The 15,715-nt window shown below is 47.7% G+C and overlaps 7 protein-coding genes across 7 annotated transcripts; 3 read left to right on the top strand and 4 right to left on the bottom strand.

Moving 5' to 3' along the window:
- Positions 1-565: 565 nt before the first annotated feature.
- F5B22DRAFT_639255 (general substrate transporter) lies at positions 566-2,577 on the top strand (the record flags this gene model as incomplete). The annotated part of the gene is made up of 6 exons (XM_047977689.1): positions 566-872; positions 917-1,086; positions 1,217-2,074; positions 2,144-2,300; positions 2,367-2,450; positions 2,531-2,577. 6 exons carry the CDS (start codon positions 566-568, stop codon positions 2,575-2,577), a joined length of 1,623 nt encoding a protein of 540 aa, XP_047826624.1.
- A 530-nt stretch (positions 2,578-3,107) lies between these two features.
- On the bottom strand, positions 3,108-5,450 carry F5B22DRAFT_650775 (cytochrome P450; the record flags this gene model as incomplete). Its single annotated transcript, XM_047979364.1, has 11 exons — positions 3,108-3,286; positions 3,358-3,433; positions 3,583-3,895; positions 3,998-4,028; positions 4,113-4,184; positions 4,242-4,354; positions 4,458-4,546; positions 4,598-4,951; positions 5,081-5,109; positions 5,168-5,309; positions 5,367-5,450. The coding sequence occupies 11 exons, from the start codon at positions 5,448-5,450 to the stop codon at positions 3,108-3,110; spliced, it is 1,482 nt and encodes a 493-aa protein (XP_047826623.1).
- A 1,517-nt stretch (positions 5,451-6,967) lies between these two features.
- F5B22DRAFT_650774 (uncharacterized protein) lies at positions 6,968-8,212 on the top strand (the record flags this gene model as incomplete). The annotated part of the gene is made up of 1 exon (XM_047979363.1): positions 6,968-8,212. The coding sequence occupies one exon, from the start codon at positions 6,968-6,970 to the stop codon at positions 8,210-8,212; it is 1,245 nt and encodes a 414-aa protein (XP_047826622.1).
- Positions 8,213-8,226: 14 nt separating this feature from the next.
- Positions 8,227-10,848, bottom strand: F5B22DRAFT_452242 (MFS multidrug transporter). Its single transcript, XM_047971971.1, has 4 exons — positions 10,077-10,848; positions 9,662-9,999; positions 8,390-9,516; positions 8,227-8,243 (listed from the first exon to the last, which is right to left on the bottom strand). The coding sequence occupies exons 1-3, from the start codon at positions 10,185-10,187 to the stop codon at positions 8,463-8,465; spliced, it is 1,503 nt and encodes a 500-aa protein (XP_047826621.1). The 5' UTR covers positions 10,188-10,848; the 3' UTR covers positions 8,227-8,243; positions 8,390-8,462.
- A 700-nt stretch (positions 10,849-11,548) lies between these two features.
- F5B22DRAFT_451839 (uncharacterized protein) lies at positions 11,549-13,242 on the bottom strand. The gene is made up of 5 exons (XM_047971970.1): positions 12,945-13,242; positions 12,454-12,872; positions 12,208-12,389; positions 11,902-12,137; positions 11,549-11,848 (listed from the first exon to the last, which is right to left on the bottom strand). The coding sequence occupies exons 2-5, from the start codon at positions 12,784-12,786 to the stop codon at positions 11,727-11,729; spliced, it is 873 nt and encodes a 290-aa protein (XP_047826620.1). The 5' UTR covers positions 12,787-12,872; positions 12,945-13,242; the 3' UTR covers positions 11,549-11,726.
- Positions 13,243-13,627: 385 nt separating this feature from the next.
- On the top strand, positions 13,628-14,792 carry F5B22DRAFT_660309 (uncharacterized protein; the record flags this gene model as incomplete). Its single annotated transcript, XM_047980267.1, has 2 exons — positions 13,628-14,029; positions 14,138-14,792. The coding sequence occupies 2 exons, from the start codon at positions 13,628-13,630 to the stop codon at positions 14,324-14,326; spliced, it is 591 nt and encodes a 196-aa protein (XP_047826619.1). The 3' UTR covers positions 14,327-14,792.
- Positions 14,355-15,520, bottom strand: F5B22DRAFT_451630 (acyl-CoA N-acyltransferase). Its single transcript, XM_047971969.1, has 2 exons — positions 15,022-15,520; positions 14,355-14,969 (listed from the first exon to the last, which is right to left on the bottom strand). Exons 1-2 carry the CDS (start codon positions 15,425-15,427, stop codon positions 14,671-14,673), a joined length of 705 nt encoding a protein of 234 aa, XP_047826618.1. The 5' UTR covers positions 15,428-15,520; the 3' UTR covers positions 14,355-14,670.
- Between the last annotated feature and the right edge of the window lie 195 nt (positions 15,521-15,715).

The raw sequence follows: 15,715 nt of genomic DNA, 5'->3' as shown, positions 1-15,715 counted from the left end.
TACCATTCTTCACAGGTCAGGTATCTTAAGAAGGTCGTATCTTGTGAGTTGGGACGAAGAACGAGAGAGAAAACAAAATAAAATAACCGCCCGGAAATTCAAGTCTTCAACTTCTTCACCATTCTATGAGCCGGAGAATGTGGACACGATGGACACGACCTATGGAAGCGACAGGAGGAGTTGACTGATGTCCCCTAGAATCGTCACGGTTTTAGAAGGCAAGCGCCCATGTAGGCTCTTGTTTAGGTGCTGTTTTAGGTATCTGTTCTAGGTGGGTAGGCACTGTAGTCTGAACTTACAGGGGGTAGGTACATGTTACTTACAGTACATGTTAGATGTAGTCACGTGCTAAGACACCCTTCAGTAAGTGAAGCGGGTGAACAGAAGCTTCAAAGCATCTTCTGCACCTTGTCAACGAGTCGGGATGAGATCGAAAGGTCCTTCTAGTCTGTACTGCTATTATTCAGTCAGAATATTATGCGTCTCGTTCTTCGCCCTCCGTTCCCTCTTTCCGTGACGTCACCTGTAGCGGCGCTCTTTGGCTGCCATCTTCTGCTGCACTAGCATGAAGAACTTCATCAAGCAGACGGCCCTTATACGGCCCCCAATATCAGCTACACTTGGCTACAGTGCTGTATCGACGAGTGATGGAGATGGCGACGCTTCGCTGCCAACGCCGTCTCGCCCGCCGAATATGAAATATGTCTATGGGCTGACGTGCTTCGTCTCCCTAGGCGCCTTCTTGTTCGGCTGGGATCAGGGCGTTATGGCCATGATCATCGCCGATGAGCGCTGGTTAGAGTTGATGCAGCCCGCTAATGATTGTGAGCTGCTCTTCTTATGTGACACAAGAACTGGCTTGCATTTTGAAGGTGTTGTATGACGGGTTGACTAACCGATCTATCTTCATGCATAGGGAGCGTGGGCTTCGTTGTTAGTATCTACAACATAGGTTGTGTAATCGGAGCGCTGGCCATCGGCTATTTCGCGGATGCATGCGGTCGCGAGCGCACTATCTCTCTGTTTAGTACCGTCTTTATCATTGGCGCGTTGCTACAGGCTGCGTCTTATACCATCGCTCAAATTGTAGGTGTGGTAGCCTTTTCGGGCTTGTGCTGGATTATTCATGGCCCGGTTTCCATTCGATGTATAAAGTGGTGTTCAAGTGAAGTAGTTATCCTGCCTCACACGGTTCGCTGACAATGTCTTTTGGTAGAGTTTTGGTCGCTTCGTGTTGGGTGTTGGCGTTGGTGCTTATTCTGCTGGCGTCCCATTATACACATCTGAGATTGCGCCAGCGCAGTTGCGTGGCCGAATTGGCGGCATCATGATGATGATATTGTGTTTTGCGGAGATGGTCGTTGTCTTCGTCGACTACGGCTTCTTTTTCCTCGACTCTGACGACTGGTGGCGTCTCCCCCTTGCCATTCAAGTGGTGCCTGCGCTGATACTCGCTATTGGCTGCTGGGTATGGGTTCCGCCATCTCCACGTTGGCTTGTGTCCCAGGAGCGTTATGACTGTGCTCTTGAGGTTCTGACGCGCCTACACGGCTCCAAGGTAGCGGAAGAGGAGATTTGCGCCATCCGCGAAACCGTCGAAGGAGAGGCCAGTGTCAAAGACCGTTCCGGCACCTCTTGGGTTGATATGTTTCGCGGACCTGTTCTCCGCGTTACGCTGCTCGGCACTGGAATTCAGATGTTTCAGCAAACCACGGGGACAAATGGCATCTTCTACTACGCACCAGAACTCTTTAAAAAGGGCGGCATTACGGACCCGAAGCTTGCGAACTTAGCTACTGGAGGTATTGGCGTGACTGTTTTTCTTAGTTCATGGATTCCGGTCTTCTACTTTGATCGGTTTGGCCGCAAGACTTGGTTACAGGTTGGCCTCGTGGGCATGGTTGTTGCCCTGACAGGAATTTGCATATTCCAGCAGCATGCTGCTGATTATCCGCACAGCCCGGCTAGATATGGTATCGTAATATTTCCATACCTGTTCTATACATTCTTCAATATGAGCTGGAGTTCCGGTTCATGGACATATGCCGCAGAGATCTTCCCCCTTCCATTACGTGTGAGTTTGTACCCTCCCTTCACATCTCCTTGTCGGCACTAATCAAAATTGGTCTTGGTCCTCGTACAGGCGAAAGGGAATGCTCTATGCACTGCTTCTCTTTGGGTATCCAACTTTGTTGTTGCTCAAGTTTCGCCACCTATCGAAAGCGCAACAGGGTATGGCCTATATATACTGTTTATTATAATCTGCATTATTGCATTTTTATTCGTTCACTTCGCTTTGGGTAAGATTCTAGCCTTTCAGGTTCTTGCGATATGGTAGGGCGTAGTTTATGCTGACTGAATTCTAGTTGAGACGAAGGGCCGGTCCCTGGAAGAAATGGCGGAGGTGTTCGGAATTGATGATGTTGGTATTAAAGACGGAGAGGAGAGGGGTACATTGAGACAAGGTAACGTTGATAATTTTGCTATCAAACACTCAAATGAAACTATTTTACTAACAAATCCTCTACAGCACTGCTTCAGACGACAGCGGCAGACGACGACATGGTAGATGATTGAAAAGCTTCACATAGCTTCCTCGTGTATACTGTATGTAGGTAGAGCGAAGCCTATTTTGGTTAACAACCGTCGTATATCGGCACATATCTAATGCCAAGGCATTGATGAATTACAGTTAATTGATATAACGATGGTGCTTAGTAGTATCTGTTAGAGATTGCACGCCGAGTACCTTATATCAACGTCCGAGGATAGGGATTCCCACTATGGGCCTACTACGCCTAGTATCCTATAGATCATTGTCTATAGATCATTGCGCGATCGGCCTCAAACACGTCAATATCAGGTTTACAACAGCAAGTGACAGTATCTGCTTGGAAGGTGAAATGTATATCTACTCTATTGCCACTCGAACAGTGAAGATCTTCTAGCCCAATACTTAAAATCGAGAAGCGTCTTGCATAGCTGCTCGGAACGAGTCTATAGTCGGTGTTGGCGACGGACCGGGCGCGTCTGATGTTGCCACCAAAGTAGACTTCCGTCCTCAATAGCAACGCTCATCACTTCTGACGCAACATATTCCCATAGGTTTATAAAACTTCGATAAGACAACGGTGGCTTTGCGGGCTTGCAACGACATGCAAGGCTTGTATCATGTCATCGTCTTTCATACCCTCAAGAGTAGACACGCGTGCGCGGGGGAAAGTTCGAAAGAAATGTGCGAGCCCTAGACGAAGCTCGATATATGCTAGATGCATACCGAGGCATACTAGAAAGGCTGGTATTAGTAAACAGGAAAAAAGAAAGACAAGATGAATCGAATATGAAAAAAAAACGAACTTCTTGTGCCGCCACCGAATGCCATCATGGAATCCTTCATCTCCTTTGTCGGGTTCTCCCATCTTGCAGGATTAAACTAGGTAGACATATAGTATTAGTAACTGCAGACTATAGTGAATGCTACTAATAACTTGTGAGGCAGTGAGAGGCAGCACGAAATAGTAAAACATCCTTGATTCGATCGCCAATGTTCTCGAGATATTTTGAAAGGGACACAACACTGACCTCATCCGGGTTGGGAAACACTTCTGGGTTTCTGTGCATACTCCACGCCTGCGTCATGACGGTCGTGCGACCTGGGAGCCAATATCCACCTAACTCAGCGCCTTCTTTCGGAACGTATCGTGGAAGGCCATTAGGGATAACAGGGAAGCGGCGGAGCGCTTCTTGGATAACGTGATTCAGGTACGGCAGAGCCTTCAAGTGCTCATCGGTAAAGTCTGCTGGTAAATTTTCTAGTTCTTTGACAAGCTGATCTCTGAGTTCCGGGTTTCTACATAGGGCCCAAGTTGAGTATGTAAGCGTGTTTGACGTCGTGCTGAAGTGTTCGTAGGTCAGCGTGGGAACTATAGGTTGAAGGCCGGTCGGATTGAGCTTGGCAGTTAATGACTTTGAAGAAAAGAAGACTCGTAGTGCTTACTCGCTGCCAGCAGCAATATAACCTTCGGCATCTGCAAGTATATTGGTCAGGAATATTCTCTTTCAAAATCACTTACAGTCATGAAGGATATGATAAGCACAGATATGCGACTTACTATAGACTAGTTCAGTTCCAGTCAATGATTCACCCTCCATTGTAAGTCCTTTCACCAATTTGGTAAACAGTACTATAGCCAGATGTTAGCGGTACTAGATCTGTCGTCTTATCTCTCTAATGAACTGACACTGGTCCTTGCTCTCCATCTCCTCGCCTAGCTTCTGTAGCTTTGCGATCGCGCTTGTTGACTGCCTGTCGGACATTGTTTTCAGCGAGTCAGTAAAGCCGGGAAGCCGGATACTGGAAAACAACGTTAATAATTTAATTGATGATATTACCTTGATGTATTCATTTTTCCCTCTTTCGCTTCTGGTCAGGAAATCTGGCTTCGACTAGTACTTACTGGTACAGAATTGGCATCACAGCCTTTAGCTGGGTCCCAATACTTGAGACAGCCCCAATCAACTGAATATCTTTGATTTCAGTATTGACCTACTGTTACTTTAGTATGATATAACAGTGATTGTCGAACGTTTCTCCTACCTCTCCTCTTTCAAGCATATGAAACGACTCCCCAAATGTCAACTGGCCAATGGTGTCCGTGGCCATAAACATCCACCATTTATAAACATCAGCAGCCCCTCGTGTTTTCATTTCTTCGCCCATTCTCTTGATGGTTAGCCGTATCTTCTCTTCAATCTGCGGCTCCATTGCCTTCAAGCTCCTCTCAGATATGGGCTGACTCAGCAATTTTCGATGCCGACGATGAGTTTCCGGATCTTGGGTGTTGATTACGTTCTCCTTTCGATATCCGAGTCCTAGGTAGTAGTCGGTCTTCACGTAGTCGCCTTTGACAGTATGAATCTTCTTAGCGGCTGAAATATCGGTCACACCGACCTACCACACACGTTGAAGTCAGTAATTATCACTTATGGAAAGGATTTAGCTCATGGTTTGACAGCACGCGGGAGCAAAGAGGCCCCAAAGCCTGCCTAAATGGGAGGGTAAAGACTCCGAGCAACTAACCTGGCTCGGCCCTAGTCGCACCATCGGACCTATGGTATGTTAACGGTGATAACTGTAACTTCAACGCTTGTTGCCGCTTGTACCTACCATACTTCTCATGTAGTTTGTCTACGTATATGGGGCCAGTGGCCGAGAGCGATTTGATCTTCAGCACCACGTCCGTCCATTTAGCGTACCATGGTCCAGGTATTTTGGCAAGGGGATCAAAGAAGAGGCGTCGAATTGTAACCTATGAATAGCTAGTCAACATGTGAAGCAAATAGGCAAGCCTAGGAAAGATCATTACCACGAGGACTGTCACTATCAAGGCAGTACCAACGTAGTGAAGCAGTCCAACATTGTTGATGCTAAAGGCATGTAGAATGTTCATAGTGGCTGCAGATTGTTTTCAGGTTTCTGCAATTGAATAGAAAATTGTCACACTACGGGATTTTCTTTAGTGTTCCATTAAATACCAGCTCTTGATCTATTATATCCCTCCCGAAGGATTATCCCCGGAGACGCTAGCATGTCAGGGTCGTAGCCGTTCCGAAACCCACTGAGCTCTACCTATATGTAATTGCTAGGACGCATGGATGGAGCATAGGCGGAAGTCGGACAGACCCCAAGCATGACATCCATTGTGTGCAGTCTCGTCCCGACCTTTCAGCACTCGGCAACTAACTGTTTAAGGGAGTAATGGAGCTACCCTGGAATATTCAAAAGTAGGTTGGCCAACTATACTATCTTACCTTCACTGAATCACGAATAAGAGCCACTATATTAGTGGTAAAGTGGACCAAGGGCGGGCAGAGGGTAGACTGAGTATATCGATGAAGAAGAAGGCGGAAGTCTAAATAGCGGCCTGCGGGGAAGGGGTTTGCGTAGGCGGGGTCTTATCAAGTCCCTTCCGCTAAGTCAGCAAGGATGATGCACCCCTTGTCGAGATGGCCCCTGGACGGACCATCCCTTTGAGCCCGGCTTCAATTCAGAATCTGCAAATATCGTTATAAACAGCTCTTCCTTGCAAACAGGTCAAGTAGTCTGTTCTAATTGCCTTGGAGTCCTTGTTGAACGTACCGGACGATCCCAAGTTGAAGCATAATGGGATAAGGGGCCATAGCCACTGAGAGAATGCAGAAGATAGGTAGATATCGCATCAACTGATATAATGGGTATCTCCCCGCTTTCCTGTTACATCTGCCGACTGCTTACATGTACGTATGTCGATCATGTGAATGTCCTTGTTGAGTTGCCTGGCGGGTTCGGGACCGATTAGCTCTAGCGTACACGATCTTGTGTTTTACTTGGACGCCGCTCTTCGGTTGTCATCATTTGCGGCGTAAGGTCTTATTCAATATCATACACTTTTCCACTGATCAGATTTGTTAGTAACCTCTTGCTCGGCGGATCATTGTGTATGACAATGAAATCGGTTGGTAGACGCCCCTTGGACTCCATTAACAGCGCTAAGCTCAGGTTGTTGCTCGTTTGATTCAATCAAATATCAAGATAGGGAATCAAGACAGCATATCATCAAGCGGGACTTTGATTACTAGTATGCCGTGCTCGCATGCAGCATGTAAGCACCTAGGTAGCTTTGCTCTCATTTGGGGCTAGCTACCTATCAGGAAATATAGTTCCGAGCGCATTTCGCAATAACAACAGTCGTAACCTATCAAATAGCGAAATAGTTGAGTATTTGTAATGGACTGTACTGAATCCTGCCACCATGGCTTGAGGGACCAAGATAAGTTCTAAGGGAATGGATGCAACCGTAAAGATCGGCTAAGTAGATATCGACTAGGTGTTAACCGTGTGTATGTTTGACTAGCCTGCCAAGGCTGAAAGACAGCACCCCCGGCGAACTTGAATATTGCATATGGAAGAGTCTCAAGGAAACGAAATATGCCTCTAATATACGGCGAAGGCACTAAAGCTTTTTTGCGACTACAGCAGGAGATCCTGAGGGTGTCTGACGACCAATCTCTTTTTGCGTGGGGTGCGCCAGAAGTCTTCACCGACATCCAGGTCTTTCTACGTGAGTTCCAGGTGTCTAACAGGCATGGGCTTTTCGCGGATTCCCCAATGGACTTTATGACCAAACACGACATAATGCAGACTATAAGCGAAGTGGTTAGTCATCCCCCCGTCATACACGGCAACGGCGTGCGAGTTCAGTATCCTGTAGTGGAAAGGGGGTCTCGTTCTTTCATCATCCTAGCTTGCACCACTCGCAATACAGCTCGAGCTTATATAGGTGTCCCGGTGGAAAAGGGAGACTATTTCTATTATACACGCATCGGACCGCTAGTCCTCGTCTTTCCAGAGCATTGGACAAAGGCAGGCCCCAAGGCGTTAGTCGTAAAAGACCCCCCTATCGAAACCGTACCACCACTTCCAGCAAGCTTCCAGATCTTACGCGCGCCTAATAAGTCGCGAACAAGGATAGAAGACCAATATGTGCTAGATGATGTGCTTTGTCTACCCCATGCCACCTATCATCCTATTGAACATTCAATTTCAATCCCACCTGGGCACAGGGGAACACATGCGGCACTATTCTTCACATTTAGCGCCGCTTTCGACAAAAAGAGCCAGTCTGTTGATGGTATATTCCCCATACGTTGCTTCGCAATTGTCTTGGGTACCTCGAAATACCCATGGATGGTGTTTGTTCCTATTTTACGTGATGCCCAGGCAGACACAGACTTTCATGAAGTTTTGCAACATGCCACAGGGCTAGCTCGCTTTTGTATGACGAAACGCCAGCTGAAAGACAAGTTTGTGCGAAAAGACACGGGAGGGTTCCAAGCTAGGAGTCGCCAGTTTAATCAGCTTCTGTGTGTATGGCGCATAAAGCCGTCTGTGTACCGAAATCTCGAACTTTGGGTCAGCTTGGATATAGACCAAATCAATTTGGTAGATGTGACTATATTTATCACGATCGACATCTACGAGGTAGACGTGAATGGTGAATCGCCCACTCCAGTTTTTCAACACTCTAATTATGTCGTTAACAAGGGAGAACCAACCGAAAAGAGACGAGAGTATTCGCCGAACTGGCTGACGATTGACGAGTTAGAATGGTTCAAAGATCGAATAACCACAAAGGTCTCGTTTCCAACGACCGACAAGTTTGATGACTATTGATCAGCAATAGAATAGGTGGTCGAGCGAGTTACTATCGTATATGAGCCTAAGATCGAGCCACGAAAGGTGGTTTGTTAAGCTAATGCGGCTAGATTTTGAGATCATAATGTATTTGAGCGCATATCAGCTGCATAAAATTCAAGTACAAGCAGACCAGTAATAGGATAGGAAATCTACCTCTAATAGCACTTTTTCGTTGTCGAAAGGGTCAATGTAATATAGAACGTTGGCTCCCCAATTGCGGCCAGCCTCAATTACCAGTGGCCGCGCAATAAGGACTGCGAGCGCGGAGGTTTTCTCCAAAGAACCATAAGATGAATACAACAACGGATCCGAGGACCGCGAACGCTCCAGCGAGAACCGTACTGCCGAGGCCAAAACCCAAAGCATCGAACAGGTATGGCGCGAACAGCGGGAAGAAGGCAGCTGTTAGGCTTCGTGCTACCAGGTTGGTAGAAACAGCCGATGCCGCATACCGGCTGTATGCGTCGATGGTATAGACTGACACACATCCGGAGCAACAATATACGCCCGTACCCAGTATAAGACTCCCAATATTTGGCAATATCCAGTGCAACTTTGCTTGCCCAGTCCATCCCCACCATAACAGGCCTATTGGTACGAGTGCAGTTCCAATAATCATTGGAGGAACACGGAACTCGGGACGGCCGATTCCATTATTGCGCGCCTTGAGCTTAAGGTATATGTAATCGTTAAGGTGACCGGCGATGTTCACACCAAGGATCAGCCCTAAAGCAAATGATATGTAGTTCAAGCTCCCAATGCTGACACTCTCGCCGTACTGCTCGGTCCAAAGAAGGGGGTACACGAACAGAAACAGAAACATAGTTCCGTATAGCAGGGCCATGTAGGTAGCGAGGAGCTGGATGATAATCTGCGTACCCAGCATACGAAAGGGTCGTTGCAAGTTCTCCCTCATAAGCTCAAGAAAGGCTTTCGTGCTCTGGGATGAGATCGTTGGTTTCAACGAGCTTTTATCAGCTGCCCGCCTTCGTCGTTGCTCCAGTCTAGGTTCGTAGGTCTCGTGGAGGCAGGTAATCGCAAGAATTATCACTGCTCCTGACGCGATAGACGTAACATAGAAGATCCATCGCCAATTTGTGCCCTCAGAGATAAATGCTCCTAAGATGGGACCTAGAGCTGGCCCTAAAAGGGGTGCGGCCATATAGAACGCGAATGCCTTCCCTCTCTCCTCTGGACTCCAAAGGTCGCTCATAAGTCCGCCAGCAAGTGCGTCTGCAACGCTGGCGCCAAACCCGGATAAAAGTCGGAAAGCCAATATTCTAATAACAGTCGGGGTCAGCAGTAGCGACTATCGACGTGATCCGAGCATTCACAAGTGCCTCTAGTATATGACTGAGTCTAGAAAGACCCGATACTCCATCGCTTTCAAGTCCAGGGGAGAAGGTGACAAGGGATAATACTCACTGGCCGAGAGTAGAAGACGCTCCGCATGCCACGTTCCAAATGACGAAGATCGTGCTAGCTACAATAAGGACAGGCTTACGGCCGTACACTTCGGATAGTGGTGCTAGCAGCAACGGTGACAATCCGACCCCGACTAGAATCAACGAGTTCACCAGATACCACTGGTACTCCTGTTTGATGTGTAGCTCGTCCGAGATCGTTTTCTCAGCTGGCGCGAGCATCGTTTCTGATAACGGCTGCAGGAACGAAAAGGCAGACATGATCATTGTCGCTGTCCATTTTCTGAGCCGAGGCCAATACAAAGGGCGTTCGGGGTCGTCGACCGCCGTCCAGACGCTCTGGACACGTCGGTCAGTGTCAACGATGCTCAGCAGTTTGCGGTTCTGGGTTTGTTCCTAGGCCTAGAGTTACGTACTTTGTCTGCCGGTATTGTATCTGAATCCGTGCATTCTACACCTGCTGATATCGAGCCCTTCTCGAGACTCGAAGGAGGCAGCACCTCATTTTCGGCTTGTGACACCGTCATCGCGCCTTGGCGTTGAAGAATAGCTGGAAGCCAACAACTTATCGCGAGCCCTCGATGAAATGCTGTACGAAAATCACTAGGAAGTGGAAACAAAACGACGTGGGGGATACAGTGGGCGGGATAAAGGTGTAAGTGATAGAGAGTAGTGCTTGGACCCAACCTGGCTCAGCAAAGGTCATGATCATAGCGTAGTGTCTGGAATACCAAACAGCGCACTCCCTTGTAACACTGCAATTTCTATGGAAGATTACGTTACTCCGACAGTATGGGCTTCCCAACCTACGTTTCTTTTTCGGCAACATGAACAGGCCCTCCGAAGTAACACCACCTGCTGCTGGCGCCTATTTGTGAATGCCTGATGTGCCCAAAAGATGGCGCACACACTAAGGTACGGTACCATGTATGCATGGTCCTCTGCTAAGACATAACTATGCGGCTTTGGTGGGATGATTGGCCGTACACCCTCCTGTGGAAGGTTTGTTAGGCAAACTAGTTACGAATCAAATAGCTATGTCGCAAATGTGCCGTGTGTCTCCTGCAAGGTATTTCTACTACCTATTCCACATCGTATCGGCTCGTCGCCGTAAGCCACAGGCATGTAGGGTAGGTGTCATCAGGGCACCGTAGGTATTTTTGATTAAATGCTACTTAGGCTTTATGCAATACGACCTGTTGAATGTCATCGAGCTGGATTTCTGGGTTAGCCCTTATCATGCACCCGCAATCTTCTAGCAACATCGCGGGGTCTCAACGTTACACTGTTGGCTCACGGATGGCGCAGCAACGCAGATGCGTGGTCGGGTCTGGACTCTGGGTTAGGTCTGTACACATAGCTGGTATAGCTTGGTTGTATCATCCTTCAGCATGATCACACCTCGATATCTCAGTGGCCGCCGGCTGAATATTCAGAGCGTCTTATGGGTGATCGCTTAGATAGTAGCAACAATGCTACCCGCACATTACGTAGGCAGCATCCATCGGCGCGTTAGCTGTAAAGTACTGCAGAGGTCCTTTCACTCTGAGTCGTATTGATGCTATTTACCTACCAACCCAAGTAAGTAGGTACATATGTAGGTCAATACGGCCGCTTGGCAAGCAGCCTGCCAAGCGTCTAAGCATCGGGTGTGGCTCATGTGGCGGACGGGATCGAACCTCTACCGACATGGAGGAAAGGGTAATATGACCGTCACCGCTTGGGCTTCCCCTCACAGCCCTGAATGTGGATGTGGCACAGCTACCTGTACATCACAAGACAAGAAGTTTTGAGGCTATCTTCAGGTAGGACTTATAGGGTTACGATAAACTAGGACTACATGGACCGAACAGTTGTAGCGGTCTGCAGTTTGTTGCTTTTTATCCCTCACGTCTCTCCATTCGATTAAAGCTTCTCTGATGGGGCTCTTAATCATGATCGGATAACGGCCCGATCCGGGTGCCTAGTTTCACTTGCTATCTAAGACGTTAATCTTTTTGGATACAGAAGGCGTCCCAAGCTAACGCCTATGTACGGCCAGCGACACGCATCTTCCCTTTTTGGATCTACACGCAGATCTCCCCCTCAGACTCGAACTTTTCAGAAAATAGTAGTGTACGGACTTCGATACTCTGCCTTGGCTTTACGCCTATCGGCACGTCCTGTCGGATACTAGCATGCAAAGCATCTAAGCCACCTGGTTAGCATCCCCCTGGTGTAGAATTGTGAGCGCCTTCGTACATGGTGCCCGGACACCGGGTTCAGAGTCAAAATGCTTGAAAATTAACGCCTCATCTGGCGATTGATGTTTCAAGTAGTACCATTGCTGATCTGGCGCATATTTAGCATAGTAGTTTGTGCTGACACTCCCTTGTCGGACCGAGTCTGTCTCTACCAGATCATCAGGCTTGACAGTGGTTCCGTCACAAACTGCTAATGCCCATTCTTCAACGGGATTGCAGAGTGGTTTCCACACACTGAAGAAAGAAAAGTAATACCGAGTTAGCAAGAGTCGGCTGACACAGATCAGACGCGGGAGGTACCTACTTGACAGCTCTGATACGTTGGCGTATGATCTTGTCTGTATTGGCTGGAAAGCTATTTTGAATACGCTGAAAGATTGAAACAGGACCTGCATCAATATGCGCATAGTTACTCGGAAGTAGCGGCTGAGTCTGATCACTGAAGTTGATGATCTCGTCAGTTGTCTCAGGACGACTGTTTCGAATCTGTGAGAAATAATAGAATGGTCAACAGAATCCAGATTGTGAGGCTAGTTTGGGTTGTCTTTACTCGCCAATCGTAAACAAATACAGTGCCAACATCTTGAAGTTGGGACTGAAGCATTTCCTGAACTGCAGGCAAGTACTTCTCTATGATGGTTTCCTTGTCCATGAGGTCGCGGAATCCTGGAAGATGACGTGTAGAAAAGCCATGAGTGTCAAGCTGGTATCGCTCGGCGTTGGCCCTGAAATTTTTGACCTCGATCTGTCTCTCATCCCAGACGAGATTCGTCTTTCTTTGATCGTTGGACTCAGGTAGAAGCTCCGTGAATATTTGAAAGGGACGTTCCTTCTCATACAGGGAGCTCCACTGGAGAAAACGAACATAGGCAGTCTCAGACATGGCACATAAGGTCTGCTTGAATCTGAACCGGTATCTTGTCAAAATAGATAACTCGTGGAGCTCAATCAAAACTATTGAGATTGAACCTAATAGAGCATCAGTTGGAAAAAGAAAGAACAACGCGATATCGAAGATGGTACAACCCAGGATTACTGTACCAATGAACTATGGTGTTTTGCTTATTCGGATTGGCTGATTCCGAATTCCTGTTTGAAGGCCTGATCCTAAATCATGCCGATGCTATCCATTGATTACTCCGACTTTCTTGGCTTGCAAAGGATCATCTTTTCACAAAAAAGAAAATAGACCTGTCTAGACGGATGTGAGATTGCCCGGGTAACCCAGAGCCTATGGTTTTGAACTAGCTCACGACTTACAAAAACTAGATGTATGAATTATCCAACTACCCGGAACAAAGCTACTAACCCCCTATCACGATGCATATCAGCCTATCCTTGGTATCGGGTCATCATACGATCGAGATGTTTCGATAGGATCGTCAGAATGAAATCGCGGCACACATGACCTCCATTCATGATAGGGGGAGGCTTCATGTCAAGTGAACAGGGATTATACCTCGAGTGACATCGCCCATCCTGCCACTCATCACACGGAGACCGTGACGTCGCAGTGCAAAGGTCCAAGGCATGCCTTGAACATTGAGACGGAGTGGAGAATGGAGGTTGGATAGACTCACAGTTGTATCATTCTCTGCCTAGGCACGATAGACATATATAAGTACAGGGTATCGGAAGATCTATCCGCTCAGGTGAAACCGTCTAATCTCACAAGCCCTTGATCTAGTCTCATCCTTCATCGATCACTATCAATACTATTCAATATGCCAAACCAGTATGAGGCTCTCGTCCAAGCCAAGCTTGATGAAGCAACCCAAGATAAAAGGATCCAGCCGTGGAAGCTCAGCGTCAACATCCAAGCAGCCGTTCCCTCTGAGGAATGGGTCAAAGTTAACCCTACACGAGCGACAGAGTCTACAGTAGACGCTCGCGCCAACCTGTTCCCGGTGGGCGTCCTCCCCGTCGGAGGCGTTGATGTCCGCACGAATGCGTTCCCGGTTGGCATTCTTCCAGTTGGAGGTGTCGATGTCCGCACAAACGCGTTCCCGGTTGGCATCCTCCCAGTTGGAGGGGTCGATGTTCGAACTAACGCATTCCCTGTTGGAATACTTCCCGTCGGGGGTGTTGACGTCCGTACCAACGCTTTCCCCATCGGAATCCTCCCTGTTGGTTAATCTCCACAAGACCCTCTATCCATGCCGGTCGAGAATTTGTAAGTCATCATGCTAGTTTTGATTTCATTATTGTTTGAACGTGGCTAACGGCAACAACAGGTGCTTAAGGGTCAGTCGTCGAAGCCTAGGGACGTAGATCAGTATGGGATTACGCTGGAGATAACGCCACAGCATGTGGCCCTGGACCCCTTTTTGGGTAGCAAATTCGTTTCCGATATAGCAGCTTCTAAATATGACAATTTCTGGACATCAAGATTGAGCACTATGTTATATCTCTTTGGCGTATGAAGTCTAATTATACTGTGTAAACTTTGCTTATCTGAAGATATCAGGTTCCACTGTAGCCACCTGTTATGCGGCGTGGGAGTATGTCAAACTGGAGCGTTATGGTGATTTTATTTGCATGTAAAGAATTCAACTTGAATAGTTGACTCACCGTTGACAGTGTGAATGGCCTGAGATAAAGTCCTACCTATAAACGAAAGTGACTGAAAAATCGTTGCTTTTTCAATACCACGATCATTATCACATGCCATTTTAGGAAGGCCCAAGCGCGTGGAAAACATCGTATTGATGACTAATGTCGTCCGCAACTCATCGGAACGTTTCAGAACTTTATCTCGACATCATCCTTAATCGGCGGATGAAGATTTGCTGCCGCCAAAAGGCCGCACCATGAGCCAGAACGTGAAAGGACCGACTTTGTCTTCCACTTCCTTCCATTTCTCATCCGGATTCTCAGTTTTTGGGATGTTTACATTCTCTTCGAGGTAGGTGAACCCATTTGCCTCATATAATGGCCTTCCATATGGGGTAGAGTCTAAGTAGAAGTCGAATCCTTTCTCATCAGCCTTCTTCATACCCCAGTCCATGAATTGTTGTCCAACTCCCTTGCGGCGGTAATCTGGATGTGTGAAGATGATGAAGAGGTCTTGGCTTGGGTTAGTAACTGTCCAATCTCGAGCAGGGAGAGGTTGACCTACAGAGATGGGGCTTCTGCGCTACCGTGGCCCGCGGCCGACTATGATTCTCAAGCGCTTTCTCGACGAATCTGCGGGATCCATCGTCTGGAAACCAAGTTGGTGCCGAGGCAGGGGGGTTGGCGAATGGATTTTGCTCGTGGATGTTCCAAAGAGAGCCCCCTGCGATCTTCCCAGTGCTTTCATCGACAACCTTCTGCCAATAACTCGAAGGGTCATGGGTATGCCATAATTTCAAACGATCGGCCGCCTCCTTGATGGCCTCCTCACGGGCCTCGGATCCAGTACCATGGATCGGGAAAAAGACATGGAAAAATTTTTGTGGAGGATCCTCGTAAGATTCAAACAGGCATCTGGCTAGTGCCGGGAAATCTTTTTCGGGGTCAATTTCTTGAAGCTTCAACGCCATGACTGAGGATTACGACGGGTAGGGATTATGTGGGAGACTAGATTCCTGGCGACGAAATAGCTAAGGCATTGAGACCTTATTAAACACAAAATGTTTCAAGCATGTTGGCCTGTCGCCGCTGCAACTTGTACTGACAATCACATACAATTTGCTATATGGGCCAATTAGGCCTGTATAACAGTGGCGCTACGAACCAGGGTAACTAACGGCTGGTCGGTTCGAGCTGAGCGATTGGCTTAGATGAGAGGAGCCGGATCCTAGCCAACAGCTTATCAGGGAATCATCCAA

Source organism: Xylaria bambusicola (genome assembly GCF_022495145.1).
Source record: "Xylaria bambusicola strain CBS 139988 unplaced genomic scaffold F5B22scaffold_58, whole genome shotgun sequence".
NCBI lineage: Eukaryota > Fungi > Ascomycota > Sordariomycetes > Xylariales > Xylariaceae > Xylaria > Xylaria bambusicola.
The sequence above is the reverse complement of the archived record's forward strand: the minus strand, read 5'-3'. Positions and strand labels throughout refer to the sequence as shown.

Bases quoted from the DNA above. Each gene is read 5' to 3' on its own strand.
- F5B22DRAFT_451839 (XM_047971970.1), bottom strand. From the start codon at position 12,786: ATGTCTGAGACTGCCTATGTTCGTTTTCTCCAGTGGAGCTCCCTGTAT. The intron at 12,390-12,453 runs GTAAAGACAACC...TATTTCTCACAG, and splicing joins TATTTGTTTACGATTGGCGA to ATTCGAAACAGTCGTCCTGA. The intron at 12,138-12,207 runs GTAGGTACCTCC...TTCTTTCTTCAG, and splicing joins CAACGTATCAGAGCTGTCAA to TGTGTGGAAACCACTCTGCA.
- F5B22DRAFT_452242 (XM_047971971.1), bottom strand. From the start codon at position 10,187: ATGACGGTGTCACAAGCCGAAAATGAGGTGCTGCCTCCTTCGAGTCTC. The intron at 10,000-10,076 runs GTACGTAACTCT...CGACGTGTCCAG, and splicing joins ATACAATACCGGCAGACAAA to AGCGTCTGGACGGCGGTCGA. The intron at 9,517-9,661 runs GTGAGTATTATC...GACTGTTATTAG, and splicing joins GCGTCTTCTACTCTCGGCCA to AATATTGGCTTTCCGACTTT.
- F5B22DRAFT_451630 (XM_047971969.1), bottom strand. From the start codon at position 15,427: ATGGCGTTGAAGCTTCAAGAAATTGACCCCGAAAAAGATTTCCCGGCA. The intron at 14,970-15,021 runs GTAGGTCAACCT...ACCCAAGCCAAG, and splicing joins AGCGCAGAAGCCCCATCTCT to ACCTCTTCATCATCTTCACA.